Source organism: Furipterus horrens, unplaced genomic scaffold, assembly GCF_987537825.1.
Source record: "Furipterus horrens unplaced genomic scaffold, mFurHor1.1.pri manual_scaffold_10, whole genome shotgun sequence".
In the NCBI taxonomy this organism is placed as follows: Eukaryota; Metazoa; Chordata; class Mammalia; order Chiroptera; family Furipteridae; genus Furipterus; species Furipterus horrens.
In genome coordinates, this window is record NW_028327180.1 from 62,080,039 (window position 1) to 62,094,958 (window position 14,920).

The 14,920-nt window shown below is 37.3% G+C and overlaps 1 protein-coding gene across 1 annotated transcript in view; it reads right to left on the reverse strand.

Annotated features, from left to right (window-relative positions):
* ADAMTS19 (ADAM metallopeptidase with thrombospondin type 1 motif 19) overlaps positions 1–14,920 on the reverse strand; it is a 294,467-nt gene that overhangs the window by 71,048 nt on the left and 208,499 nt on the right. Inside the window, exons 14-16 of the mRNA XM_090289153.1 lie at positions 12,531–12,658; positions 8,320–8,440; positions 2,015–2,095 (exon numbers count right to left, since the gene is read on the reverse strand). Of these exons, the coding sequence (XP_090145279.1) occupies positions 2,015–2,095; positions 8,320–8,440; positions 12,531–12,658 (330 nt within the window). The remainder of the gene's footprint in view (positions 1–2,014; positions 2,096–8,319; positions 8,441–12,530; positions 12,659–14,920) is intronic.

Genomic DNA, 14,920 nt, shown 5'->3' on the forward strand with positions numbered 1-14,920 from the left:
CACGGAGGCTTCCCTAGTCTCCAGAGAGAGAGCGGCTTTGTGGCCACCTAGAATTTTGGCCCACTGAAACTGACTATGGCCTCCAGAACTGTGAGAGAGCACATTTGTTTTTGAAACCTACAAGTTTGGGGTAACTGTTACAGAAGTCACAAACCACAAATAGGGTGATATTTACTATAGAAAGAGGTTTTGGCATGGAATGGAAATAAAAATTTTGATTTAAATTTATTGCTTCTGAGGTGCAGAGGAGACATTTGATAATTTGCATCAAATAAACACAGAAAGCAATGGAGCTAGATGAGAGTCCCAAGGGAGGCAGTGTAGCAAGGAAGAGAGCAGGGCCCTGGCTGAGCCCACAGTGTGAAAACATTTGGAAGCCACATACAGGCTGAGAATCCTACAAAGGAGACCAGTAAGGGGCATCCAGTGAGGCAGGGGCCTCAGGACTTAGAAGCCAAAAGAAGAATGCAGTTAATGAACCGAGGAAAGGTGATAGTTTTTAATGCTGTTTATAGGTCAAATATTATATGACCATTGGGTTGTCACTTTGGAGGGCATTTGCTGACCTTGACCAAGGCAGTTACTGTAGAGGGGAGACAGAAACAAGACTGGGTTGGTTGATGAATCTGGGAAGTAAGGAATTAGAGAAGGCATGGGGACTTTCCATTTGTAAAACTGGCTTGTGTCATTAGCCACATTTTTCAGGTTCTTAAAAAACATAGTACAATGTAGAGTTTTGTAGGATTTGAGATAACTTCATCTGAGACATCTGTATTCCTTTCCAGTTTTGGGGGGGGGGAAACATTACCTAGAGTAATAGCCAAATGTCTGCTATTGAATGAACATTTTGAAATTGTCTAGAGTTTGCAGTGTCTCCAAAAACTGGATATTAGAGCTATAATCTGAATTTTGACATCTGGGATGATTTACTTGCACTTAAAATGCATTTTAAAACCATAGAAGGTAAAAACAGATAAAATTTAAATATTAGTAATAACAAACTAATGAATGGGTTATACGACAAAGGATTTATTTTACTGTCCCTTTTCCTCAAAATTTCCTACTCCTAGAAAACAAACCCTGGTAAGAAAACTAATTCAATCCGAGTGTAGACTATTTCCAATATTATAGAGTACAAATAATCATGTAACATTGAATTTTTTTTTATCGTGTACAAACTGTTTCCCTATTGGGATAATATTTCTTATTTGAGGAAGAATAATGAGGACATTACTTTTGTTAAGAAAAACAAGGCATGAAAGCTTTCTTTGAAGATATTACAAATACAATGTTTAAATTTTGGGGGAAACATTAGGGTTTTTGTCAGACTTACTCACATTAGGTCCCTCTACCTGTGATGCCATGACTAGAAAAGATCACTTCATGTGACTTAGTTTCAAATTTGAATATACAACGTAATATATATTTGACAATTTAGTATTTTATTTCATATATTTAAATGTCATTAACCAGTCTAATTAAAATAGCTGATACAATTCTTTCCACAAGCAATAATTAAAAATTTAAAAATACTATCTATGTAGGTGAGGCAAGGGAGAGCATTATTTCCCATTAAAAATTTAAGTCCTTTTAGTGTGTAGAAATTTTTCCTAGTTCTTAAATAATCATTATACATACATACACGAAAATGTACCTACATATGCAATAAATATAAATATGTGCATATATATGAAATAAATATATTTATAAAATATATACTTTATATAAATGAATACATATGAAATAAAACACATCCAAACCCTCCAATGAGTGTTTCTTTTTAAACATAGACTAACATTTGGAAGCAATTTCTACCCCCTCCAAATACACAGACAACAAGATTCCTTTTGCTCCTGGGAAGTCCCCGGAAAGAAAATTCTACTTGATATGACAAGAGGTGCTTCCTGGGAAATTCACACATGTAACTAGAAACAGACATCCTTGTGGTTTTCGGACTCAGCGCAGGGAGTTGGGCTAGTACTTGGATCAGCTCTGTGTCTGTTACACAGTTTACCTAAATAGCTGTGTGCTGGCTTTCCCTCCACGACTTTGATTCTTCTGGCCCCAGTAGGTATCACCAAGACTTCCACATAACCTGTAAGAGTCAATAAGTCAGGAAATAAATCTTGAGTTCTTATGAGATGCCCTTTTCTTAGTTGACTTGCCCTTTCTTCTTTTGATTTTGGTTTTTGGTATGATATTTCAATACCTGTGGAAAGAAAAAAATCTTAGGTACAAAAGCTGTCATAATTTCAACTGGAGAAGTTTCTTAGAAAGATTTTAAGTCCACAGCACTGTCAAGGGCAAACAGACAATTGCATTTTATGTCAAAATCTCATTGATATCTTAGGAATTTGAGAAGAGAAAAAGCAGAGTGGGACAGTCTGGTTAGAAACACACAGATCTTGGAACAGAGCAAGTAACCTTCAACTCTGCTCAAGAAGTTCTTTAAGTTAGAAAGTGTGGGAAGAAGGAGATGCGGCCCGCGGAGACCTGGCCCTGGGGCTGTTAGTCACAAGACAAGAGACCACGAACTCCCTGAGCAGACTTAACAAAAGGGTTTTGAAACTGGGTGTATAGACAGGTAAGTGTAAGGCCACACAAAGCAATCCAGTGTCACCAAGGGAGGTGTCTGACAGCTAGAAGCAAGACATAATTAGTTGTTTCTCAGGAAAGACTTTTCAGCAAAATTTTAGGAATATAAAGCTTGAAGTGAAATAAGATGATAAGATTACATGGGATAAAAGAATGTGCAGAAAAAGTCCAAATCAAGACTTCATTCAGTGCAGAATAGTATAGATGCCTATGTTTTTAGCTGAATAGTTATGCTTTAATATTATATGGAAGCAATAGTGAACGTTCTTCTTAGTATATATGTAGCTCCAAATATCTGATAGAAGTCTAATTTCAAAGCTACTTTTAAAATGGCACAATAGTTAATCCCCAGAGCTGTCTGCTGTTGATTAATTATTCAAATTCTTGAAATTGTTTCAATTATTTGGTGTATACCAAAAGGTACCATATACCCCATCTGGTGGCAGTGGTTGGAATTATGCTTTTAGAATCATAATTTCCATTAGCCAACACTGTTTATTCAATTTAACCATTTTTAGTAGTACCAACCCACACAGGAACTATCATTTTGTTAGATGAACAAGTCAGCAGCAATGAAAAGAGAAACAAGTGCTTACTGCGTATTTGTGCACAGAAGTAAGGTAAGAAGGTCTCTGCACTCAATGAGCTGATAATTGACTTGAAAAGACAAGGCAGAAATACCTTATATAAATGAGTTAAATAAAAACATCAAAAATTATGTTTAAAAGATCATATGCAAAGTGATATGGTTAACTCCCTGCTAAAGAATATAAACCATGTTTAAACTGTTCTCCTTCTCTGATCACATCACCACTCAAAAAGTTTGCTACTATTTTTAACTCACAGAAGTGGGATTTATTTTTCCTTTTTCCCTTGTAAATGTTTATATACATTACTCATGTTTGAGAAACACTGACATCAGCCAGAATCACCATGACTCAGAGGAGAGAACCATTTTTATAGTCAAGGAAAGCTTCGCAGAGAAGTGTTTAGATGGACTGTCTTTGAAGAGTGGATAGGCTATGGGTAAACACAGAAAAAGGAAGAGTTCAATGTCTGTAAAGAAAAGGAAGGGAGTAAGTGGTATCTGTAGAAGCACATGGATAACATGATTCTGACAGAATAAGACATAAGAAGATGGCTCTATTGAAGAGAGTTTAAACATATGCCCAGGACACTGAGTTAATCAATTTGCCACTACAGAACATTGTATAACAAGGAACTTGGTAATCAGATGCTGGCTTGAGAGGATTTATCTGACAGCAGGATGTAGGATACCCAGCAATGGAGTCGTTGATAACAGTGTTGGGAGTCTAGTGTGAAAATCCAGGAATGCATTGTGAAGGAAAAAAAAGTCTGAATTTGAAAGTGGGAAAACAAACACTAAACTCCGGGTTCTGTTATTCCTTACATGAGAGTGGGGCCATGGCTTACAGGGGCATGGAGGTCAAGTTGTAGTTAGAATCTGATAAACTCAGCCTTGGCATCTGTATTTAATGAAATGGTGTAACACATGTGTAAAAACACTCAGTAAAAACTCTGGAGCATGGAGCTCTGGAGAGCGGTCAGACCACTGAAGTGCCTTTGGAAGGCATCTGCACAGAGGCAGCCATTTCAGACATGAAAATGAGTGGTGACTATTGAGGGAGAGATCAAGAACTTCACCTTGGTGACAGTCATAGTTTTTAACAGATTAAAAACAAATTGAGAAAGAATTAGAGAAGGAATAATCCCGAGAAGGAGGAGATATGGCTAGTCTAGTGCAACAGAACCCTATGGATTAGAGTATCTGAAGAAGATGTGTTGGTCAACTGTGCCATAAGATGTAGAGGCATCGAAGAGAGAGGTGACAAAGGAGATTGTGCCTGGGTGTCACAAGAGATGACTGTTAGTCTCCGAGTGAATGAATTCAGCTGTTTGGAGATGTTAAATTTCAGGATCTTAAAACAGGAGATAGACAGAGAAAAGTAGATGTAAAAACTGGAAATTCCTGTTTGTATTTAGCAGTAAATGCAGAGGTATGTTGTGCATTCAGACAATAGTTATATTTAGGTTTATAGTTTTATCCAGAGCACTTTTCTGTTATTCAATTGGAATAGCTTGGAGAATAGTTGAGTTAACCTCAGTTTAAAGAAGGGAGGAAGAAAAATATTAAGCAAAGACACTTGAAGAAAGACAGCCAATGACTGAGGGCCTAGATATTTTTCAGTAAGTAAGCCATTTAGCACAATTGAGAATGTACATTTTTTAAAGAATACAAAAGTTGTTACCACTGAGCTTAGAAGTTGGAATAAAGTCTGTGATGTCAAAGTCATAAATTGTATCCTCAGGTTGTGACAGTTTGTTTTGTACATAAGAACATCCCATCCCATTTTATAATCAGAGACCATTATTAATCAGCCATCATAAAATGCTAATAGCAATAATTATTTTCACAGTAGTAACAATGAAAATGCCACATTTTGAGCAACCTTATGTTCTAATCACTATTATCGGTGATTTATATAAATTATTACATTTAATCAGAACACCCAAGGTAGATATTACATTCTGCCATAATAGATGAGAAAATAAACAGGAATGGGGAAAACCTCCTTTTCAAGACTGCATTGTCAGTAATTAGCTGATCCAAGCTTTGGACTTAGCTTTGCCTGATTCCACTCTGCGCTCCCAGCTATGATACAATGGTACCATTTTATAAAAAAAAAAAAAAATGACACTCTGACTCTCCTGCTTCCATGGCAAACATACAAACCAAAAGCTACACAGAATCAGTATTATTATTTCTTATATGAAGAAGAGCACATTTTATGCCCATTTTCTCTTGAGTGTAAATTGATAACTATATAGTTCCACAACTGGCCAGATGCACAACTTACCTTTAAAAATTCCTTTAAAAAATTATCTTCCTGGCTAGGCAAGTTACAATGAAAGATATGACAAATATACAAGAAAAAAAATAAAAAAACACCTCTTCTTAAGTTTATTTTCTAGTTTCAACAGAAATGACTTAGCAAACTCTAAATAGAGCACAGGGACTGAAAATACCCACATGCATCTGCACATGTGTTAATCATACAACACACACAGTGTGCATGGCCAACTGGACCAAACAAGGCTGCAATTCCTTCAAGAAATTATAGGAAGTCCATAAACCATACGGATAAAATTGTCTCAAGAGAAATGAATACAACACTCCTAAAGTCACAAGTACATGGAGTCCATGATATAATTAAGGACTCAGGAAAATTTTTTTAAAAAGTTCTTAATAAGGTAATGTTTCACTATCAATTAAATCAATACCTATTAATGAATCACACACTATGCTTATCATTGGGAATATAAGACTGACCAAAAATAGCCAGGATATTTTTTTCATTCATATTAAAATCTAGTGGGGAAGATCAATAAATGTACAATTTACAAATGTCATCAGAGCTACCATATGGATACAAATACAGGAACCATCACTAAAGTAGTTAGTTGTCAGTGGTAGGAGGTGGAGGTCGTTAGGGAGCACTGCGCTGCATAAGTGACCCTGGAATGGGGATCTAGGCGATGGCTAGGAATTAACCAGGCAAAGCCAAGAGGAAGCTAATAGAACCATATTTTTCAATGAAACGTGCTGGAGAGAATGAGGGCAGTTGGAGCAACTGAAAGAAATCTGGTGGCTGTAGTTTAGAGAGGGAAAGGGACACCTTGATGAGATGATGCTGGAGGGATAGGTAGGGACAACATCATGCAGGACCATCTTTATGGGCCAAGTTAAGAATTTTCGTTTCTTCCCTGTGTGCAAGGTGACATTAGCATAGAGTTTAAGGAAGAAAGTAATATTATTAGTCTCTGATAATTCCAATACCTTAGGCATCGCAGATATTTTCCGGGTAACAGATGCCATTAATATAACTTACCTACATCAAACAATGAACAAATGTAGAAAGTAAGGTGCAATAAAAACAAACAACTCTTAAAGTAGTAATCTGGGGAAAATCTACTCCCACAACTGCAGTCAGAATAGTAAACATCACTGATTTGTTAACTGGTATTTCTCTTTTCTATGCCTGGTGGAAAAATCCAGTGTTGTTACAATTAAATAAATCAGTGTTGAGTGTGCATCAGTATTCTTCAGAGAACTGTGTCCATGCATATTAAATATGCAAGAATATCCTTCAAATATTCTAGTATCTTAAAATCTGTAGTCTTTCAGACTACATCTGCATTTCTGCACTATAAATATTTCTGCCATCACAATCGTGCTGAAAGGCTTATTATAATTGCACTTCTGAGTCGAAAGTCTGGGAGCCTGTTGCAGCTCCATATGCCTTTTCTAAATGAGTTCTGGCAGATTTTGACGTGTAGGGCCTGTCACTCTGTCTCACAGCTTTGGAGGCTGAGATCTTGATCTGTAATTTGCCCTGGGCCTTACTTATTTTTAGGCTCCAAAATCTTCAGGCTGACTTATCTTTTATTCTGCTGGGGCCTAGCAAATGCTTCTTTCAACTTCAGAGGGTTGTGCCTAATAATCTTTCCCGACAGATTCTTTTATCTAGAATAAACTCAGTTTTCTTGATTATTCAAATACAAATAGCTCATTTCTTGTATTAAAACTCATGCATATTTTAGTCTTAGGTTTCTTAGTATTTGACCAAGAAAGAAAAAGCTGATGCACGTAATATACACAAACTAAAGATGATAAAAATATAAGCATATAAATAAAGATAGTTCAATAGGTAGATGTCCAGGTAAGACACTAACGTAAATACAGAAATGTTGCTCCCTGCCAGTAAGCTTGAGGGCCTGAGTATGCAGCATTTTCTTTTCATAAAACACATTTGTGGGCCATTATATTTCAGCACAGATATTACTTTTTGTTGTGGATCACTTTAAAACACACACTACAGCCCTGGCTGGTGTGGCTCAGTGGACTGAATGCCAGCCTGTGAACCAAAGTGTTGCCAGTTCAATTCCTAGTCAGGGCACCTGCCTGGATTGCAGGCCAGGTCCCTGGTTGGGGATGTGCAAGAGGCAACCACACATTGATGTTTCTCTCCCTCTTTCTCCCTACCTTCCCCTCTCTCTAAAAATAAATAAATAAAATTAAAAAAAAAAACCATATACACTACAGAGATCACTCATGTTCACTGCATCCTCATAGCCTCTGAGTATTAGTATTTATAGATGAGGAAACAAGAATAGAGAATGACCCCCCTCTATTAATACACCTGGAGCATCATCCCACACCTTCTGACTCCCCTTGTTATTGTTGTCATCATGCTACACTTCTGCAGACTCTTTGTTCCCAAAAATTTATTCCTTAAAATCTAGTAAAGACATTAAGAGAAAATAAAGAAAATGGAAAGCTGAAATCCTGAAGACTAAGATTCCCAAATAGTGGCTTTGGGCTGTTACAAATCATTCTTCTCGGTGAGACAGCATGCTTTGCACTGGAGAATAAGATCTGCAGAAACCTGATAATATTTGCCAATGCAAATTAGATTATTCCCTTGCTGCTCCAATTTATTAAATGCACAACAGATGACTTCATATTTTTATTATTGGGAAATGGGCTTGTTAGGATTTCTGGCTCATATCCCTTGTGTTGTATGTCATCATGAAAAATCATTCACGACCCATTACAAAGTCTTCAATAGAATCAAAACTGGAATCAACATAAAATCTGTCCCCAAAGACTGTCTACATTATTAATTTTGAAAAAAAAATTACCTGCTCCTCTGGTGTGATTGAAGTCTCCTTTAATGATTTTGCATGACTTCCCATTGCCATTGCAGATGCCACAGTGATCTTCCCTCGCAAGAGATCCCAACAAACCATCACAGCCAACTTTCTGTAATGAGAGAATGGCACCATATCACACAGTGAGTTTTTCTTTTTCTTTGTTAACTACTAACTTAGGACAAACCTAGTCTCTACACAGTAGACATATTTAATTGACAAACTAATAAAATGTCACCTTTTCTGCTGCAAACTAATACAGCAAGCTCATGTCAAATAATATTATCTGTGAAGTGGTCAAACAGAAGAATAGTAAAGGGAATATTTGTCTTATATTAGAATGAAATGATATCCTAAAGCAATTTGGTGAAATATTATTGAGAGAAATGCAATTTATGTAAATCCCAAAGGCAATGGCCTTTCTATTAAATATAACACAATTCATCTAACTCATTCTACTCAGCATAGAACAGATAGACTTCATTATATGGATGGCTTCGCTTCTAAAGTGGTTGCAAAGGAAATGCTGAATATTAAATATTAATTTTGTGAAAATCTAATGTAAATGTTTATTTTCACTACAGTCCATGAGTGGACTTTCGTCTCCGCCACTTTGGCATTCAGCATGCAAATGGAAAAGCCACTCACACCCCACGGCTGCTGTAAAAAATATCAATGGCAGGGGGTTCCCTTTTAGATGCTCCCAGTAGAACTGTGTTCAGATGACTCTCTCGAGATTCAATCACTGACTATTTTCTAGTGAATAACACTGGTCCCCCAGTGATGTGCAGAAAATATAATCCTAGTTTTCAAAGCTGTGCAGACTCATAGAGCAGAATTTATCATTATCAACACTGCCAGAAACAAATAGTAGGATAGCACAATTATTACTAAGTAGGGGTTGCAAGAGAGACTGATGATACACCCATCTGTAAGCTACAATTATTTTAGAGGGGTTTCTAAAATATTAATGAAACAGAAACAAAAACAGGGTTTTGTGCTATGGTTGGTGTGGGTAGTGTTGCAATGAGGGAGGCAGGCAGATGATAAAAGGCAGCTGTCAGATAAATATCCTGAGAACAAAAATCCCATGAAACCAGCACACTAAAGCGTCATTCCCTTTGTCCAGGGTGCATCGGTGTCAAGAGGTAGACAAAGCAATGCACTAGCAGAGAACTCTTGATTAGCAAATCAAAACTTATTCAGGGAGAAATAAAGGGAATGTCTCTGCATGAAAGAGGCAGCCTCCACAGGAAATTCGCAAAACACAACAAAGGTATGGGAAAAGTTCACTTTGCAGGGGCCAGGAAAAGAGCTGGGAGTCCTGGGGCAAGGGAAAAAAATCTCTCTTTCATGTACAAATGAGAAAGAATGTAGAGTAGCATCTAGAGTGATTCGGAAAGGCAAAAGCACCTTTACTGCTCTATCCCCAGCACCCAGCTTGTTCCCTGATGAATATAATAAACCCAATAAATGGTAGTTAAAAACAGGATAAATTAGTACCTAGAAGTTTCCTTATTTTTCTAACCCTTGTAGCTGAGATATTACAAGCCTGTAAACCTAAAATAAAAGTCAGGGATAGTCATAATGCTGTGGTTCAATAATCATGTATTTTTAAAAATAAGAATAAAGGATTTTGTATTTTGTAATTGGTACTTAACAAAACATGCTCTCATAACTCCAAGAGCTGAGGACGAACGACTGTGACAAGGCTGTACCTTGTAGCTGGTAGCAGGCACCTGGGGTGCCGCCGGCACGCAGGAAACGGCGGATAACAGGCTAACGAGGGCGGAGCTTTCTCTACCCTTGGCAGTGATGCAATCACCACTATTTTCAGTTGCCCTTGTAAGTCCGCTCACCAAGGTTAGAATTCTACATTCAGCTTTGGTGTTATGCATTTTGTGATAAAACAAAACATTCAAGCCAAACCTCATGTATTGAAGATTGTCAGAAAAAAAAAAGAAGCGTGCTTTTAATTATACTGAAGGACTGAATGAAGCATTTTTGTTAAAAAGCCAGGATCTTGAAGTATTCCAATGCTGTTAGAAGTCAAAGTCCATTTCATAGAACTTTAATTTAATTATCATCATCAGATTCACATAGCACTGACTTATACATAATTTGTTGTTGTTGCTGTAATTTGAATGTCTAGCTATGAAGAACTCTGTAATAGATCGGCCTTACACAATACTGCTGAGTGAAAAGCATCGCGTAATTTAAGCTGCTGTATTTGGTATATTCAGTCGGAAATATTTTTTTTTGAAAAATAGTTCACTTAAGACATACATATATAATCTGACAGATTTATATATAATGACAAAATTAAGTTAAAAGCTTTAATTGCACAGCATTCAGTTCTAAAAACAAAATATGTAGAGGTAAATACCTGCAAAGATTTATTTTTACAGACAAATAAAAAATTACATTTCATGTTACTTCCATATTCTGTCAAAGAATAAAGGAAATTAATATGGAATTATAAAACCATTTCTTATGCCAATGTTAGCACATGATTCTGTGCTTTAAATTTTATAGCATATTGGAAAAGTATAGAATCTTAGAGCAGGTGAGGCATTTAAGTTTCATGTTGTTTTCAAGTGTTTATCCAGAAGTCCACAGACCTCTCTCTAGGACCACAGACTGATCTATCTTTAGCTTGCAACTGTTCTCAGATTTTGGTGGGAGTGTGTGCATGCATGGCATGCATGCGTATGGTCAGGTGTGCATTTGGGGGAGGGGAAGAAAAGTTTTCATGGAATGCTCAAAGGAGCGTATTGAACACACATAAAAATCAATGACCACTGGTCCAACAATTTCGTTTGACAGATTAGCTAATGAATGTAAACCTATCTTAAGTGATTTTCCCAACAACACTGTTTCCTAGTGGCTGTCATGGATTCCACCTGGGGACCCTTTCATAACTAAAGGATTTATTTCCCTCCCATGCCTGGGAATTTGATCAGCTTATGGCTCTCAACCATCAACCCTATTCAGAAACTGCCTAGTCTGAAGAAAACTGCCTTTCCCCAGGTCACCTCCCCTTCCAGAGACAGCTGGCGTCCACACGCTTGCAGATGCTGTGGGTAAAAGGGTTTTTTTCCTCACTCCAAATGGAGATAACTCTGAAGAGCCATCCAGGTTTCAGGGTTCCCCACAGGGTCAGCTGAGGCCTGGAGACTGTACAGTTTTTCCCTGTGCCCCATCCTGCCTCCTTCAGCTCCCCACACCAATGTTGATCATGAAAATACTTGGCATTACACTTCTTCTCGCATATAGATCTTCCAGGGGAGCCAAGCTGAGATAGTGACAGAGCCATAATTAGCAACTTCTAAGTTCTAGCTTTTGATCTTTCTACCATGCTTCTCACCCTCAAATCAACAGGAGAGTCCACAGATGTACACAGCAGGTGAACATTACATAGATGGATCTTGAGAATATCAGGTGGAGCAAAATAAGTCAGACAAAAAAGTCAAGAACCATATGATTTCACTCACATGTGAGACAGAAAACTGAAAGCAACAAATGAACAAACAAGAAAAACAAAAACTCAGACACAGACAATAGTATGCAAAAATAACAAGAGGGAAGGATGGTGCGGAGGGTAGTGAGGGTAAAGGGGGTCAAATACATGGTGACCAAAGAAGATCTGATGGGTTGGTGGGTGCACAATGTAACATCCAGATGATGTACCATAGAATACACACTTGCAAACTTTATAATCTTATCAACCAATGTCAGCCAAATATATTTAATTAATACATAAAAAATAATTTAAAAAGGAAGAGAGAGGCAAATGCAGCGAGTATAAGAAAATTGAAACTGCTTTCCTATTATGTGAGTAGTAGGACTGATGTGATAGTCTTCTACTGCGTGGCTTGGAGCCATGGAGAACTGGAGCACTTGAATTGTGAGTCTGTGATGTTTTGATTAAAATGCCTAGAGTGTTACAATTTCAGGTCTGTCATATGTACACGAGAGAATAAGAATCTCAGATTCTTTCCACCAGTAACAGATATTAGAAATTATCTAGTCCAAACCCAACATTATACGAATCAGATCTGACTTGGTCAAGATCCTGGTTGAGTCAGGACAGCACCCATGTCTCTTGAATCTCAGTGCAGATCTCTTCCCTGCACTGTGCAGCTGCTCTGGGGCCCCACAGCCCTCCCTCAGCACATACATTCTCCTTTAGGAAGTCTTACCTGACACCTGCCATTGGCACAGAAACCTAATCCCTGATATCCACAAGAAGTTCCATCCATCACTTTCTCTGACAGAAGAATAAGCTCTTCTTTTCCAACAGGAGAGCAGAACAAGGCACATGGTTTTTCTGCATCCAGAGTGGATAAAAAGAAATGAGCTAAAGGGACTACGTAAATATTTTTATCTTAAGCATTATTTTTTCAGAATAGCCGCTGAGTAAAATATATAATTGTGACGTTAACTGGATAATGTAATACTAGCGTAGATAACACGAGAGGGTTATTATGAGTAGTATATGAGCTGGGGAAAATAGGCATCCAATGAGTGTCAATGTCATTCTTAAGAAATCTGTCTTCCCATTGTTTTCAAAGTGTATCACTTATTATTTTCTGGCACTAAACCCCTACCACACACAAGCCAATTGATCATTCTTCCTGAAAAATGTTATGCACACCCCTATTATTGCTCACATTTTTTGGAACAAATTTTTAAGTACATAACAGAATTCTGCCCTCTTAAGATTTACTTTATTCATAAAACATTTCTTTTTTTCAACTTAAAAAATGTTATCGTTCAGTTACAGTTCACATTCAATATTATTTTGTATAGTTTCAGGTGTTCTTGATTTTTGATCCTATGCATTTGGCATTTTCTAATTGAAAAATTACTAGTGGGATAAAAAGAACTTCTAAGATGAGCAATTATCATAAGATTTTGCAGGACCAGAATGTTTAGAAATAGAATGCAATCCCATGAGAACATCCACCGGTCTGTACAATTGCTTAAGTGCTGGCTAGGACCCAACCCCCTTGACTGCTTGGGAAGAAAGCATATCAGTGCATAGGACGTCAGGGCTGAGGACCAAGTTCTAGGTAAAGAATTCTTGAGTGGCTGGCAGTCTTCTTCAGTGCTTCATTAAACAATAACATAGGATGGTTAGAGCTAAAACACTTGCCCATTAAGCTCCAAGAGTGCCAAAATATTTTTAAAGTGCTGTTTCTGTTGCTAAGTGCGGTACAGAGGAGCTAGAGTATTTGGTAACGTCAGTAGTAGGATTATCCAAACCTAAAACTTCAGAGCAATTTCCATGCTACATTACTGCTCTATTGGATGGACACCAGTCTGGCCCTTTACTGTTCATTAAGCTCATATAAATAGAATGGAAAATAGTTCACAGTCTCTGACAGTGATCTTTGCGTATGTCTTCAGTGGGGTTCCATGTCTGCTGATGGGGTTCTGTAAATACCAAATAACAGCCAGAGGCACAGAGCAGGCTATCACTTTGCACAGAGAAGACAGTCAAATGAGCCTTCCAAATTGAACCTTTCAAACAGCTTTCAAATGTGGCTTCTGAATACTCTGCTTTGAACAATTTTGATGAGTTGGAGCAATGCCTTCGATGTGCACGGTTCTGAAATTTTCCTTTAAGATGCCGTTAGAAGCCACAACAAAGCATTTCAGCGTGCTCTCACACCTCAAGGAGATTATGTTTATTCAATGAGTGCTCACTGTGTCAGATCTTCAGACTTAAAACAGCTGCTATCATTGTAACACTTTAAAAGTGATATATATATATATATTCTCTTCCTGGAGTTTTTATGGAAGAGAGGAGCACACCAGATATATGCTGTATGTTGACAGGAGTTAATCTAGAAAATGCCACTCACATTCCAAGCAAGACTTCAGATAAAAATCTTTGTATTTCTCCTTTGACAACATACTGTCCATTGGCTGTGCTTACTTTCTCTTTGAGAGGACATGAACATTCGATACCAGTCTTCCTTCCTGGAGTGCACCCTCAAGGTTGTGATGCTGGTGACCCACTTAACATGACAGCCCTGGGCTGAGGCTCTGTCTTCATTTAAAAGGTGAACCCTTTCCAAGATATGCATTAAACATGGATTTCAGCCAAATTTCAGCACAGAGTATGCAAAATACCTGAACATTAAAGTCAAGCATCTTTTTTTCTCTAAAAATATATGTTCGCTCCTGCACTTAATTCTTCTAGCCAAAAATCATGTGCTCCATAATAACAGAAATAGCCACTTGCACTTCAAGGTGTCTATGTTATTAAGATGTGGGCTTTTAGAAAGAATTACATATTCCAATTTCTTCCAGAGTGCTATAATATATGAAGACTGCTATGTATTTTATTCATCACACAGACTGCTGCATTTGATTGATGTCTCACTTGCAAGAAATTCATTATCAAAAATGCTAGCCTGTTAATTATAAAAATATCTATTATGGATTATTCTATTAATAATATCTATTATTAACCCTTCATAAGGGTTAGGAACTTATTTAGTTATGATTTCCAATATTTTTAATATTTCAAATGGACTCCCAATCCAATGCTGATTTTTTTATCTGAAAGAAACCCACCTCC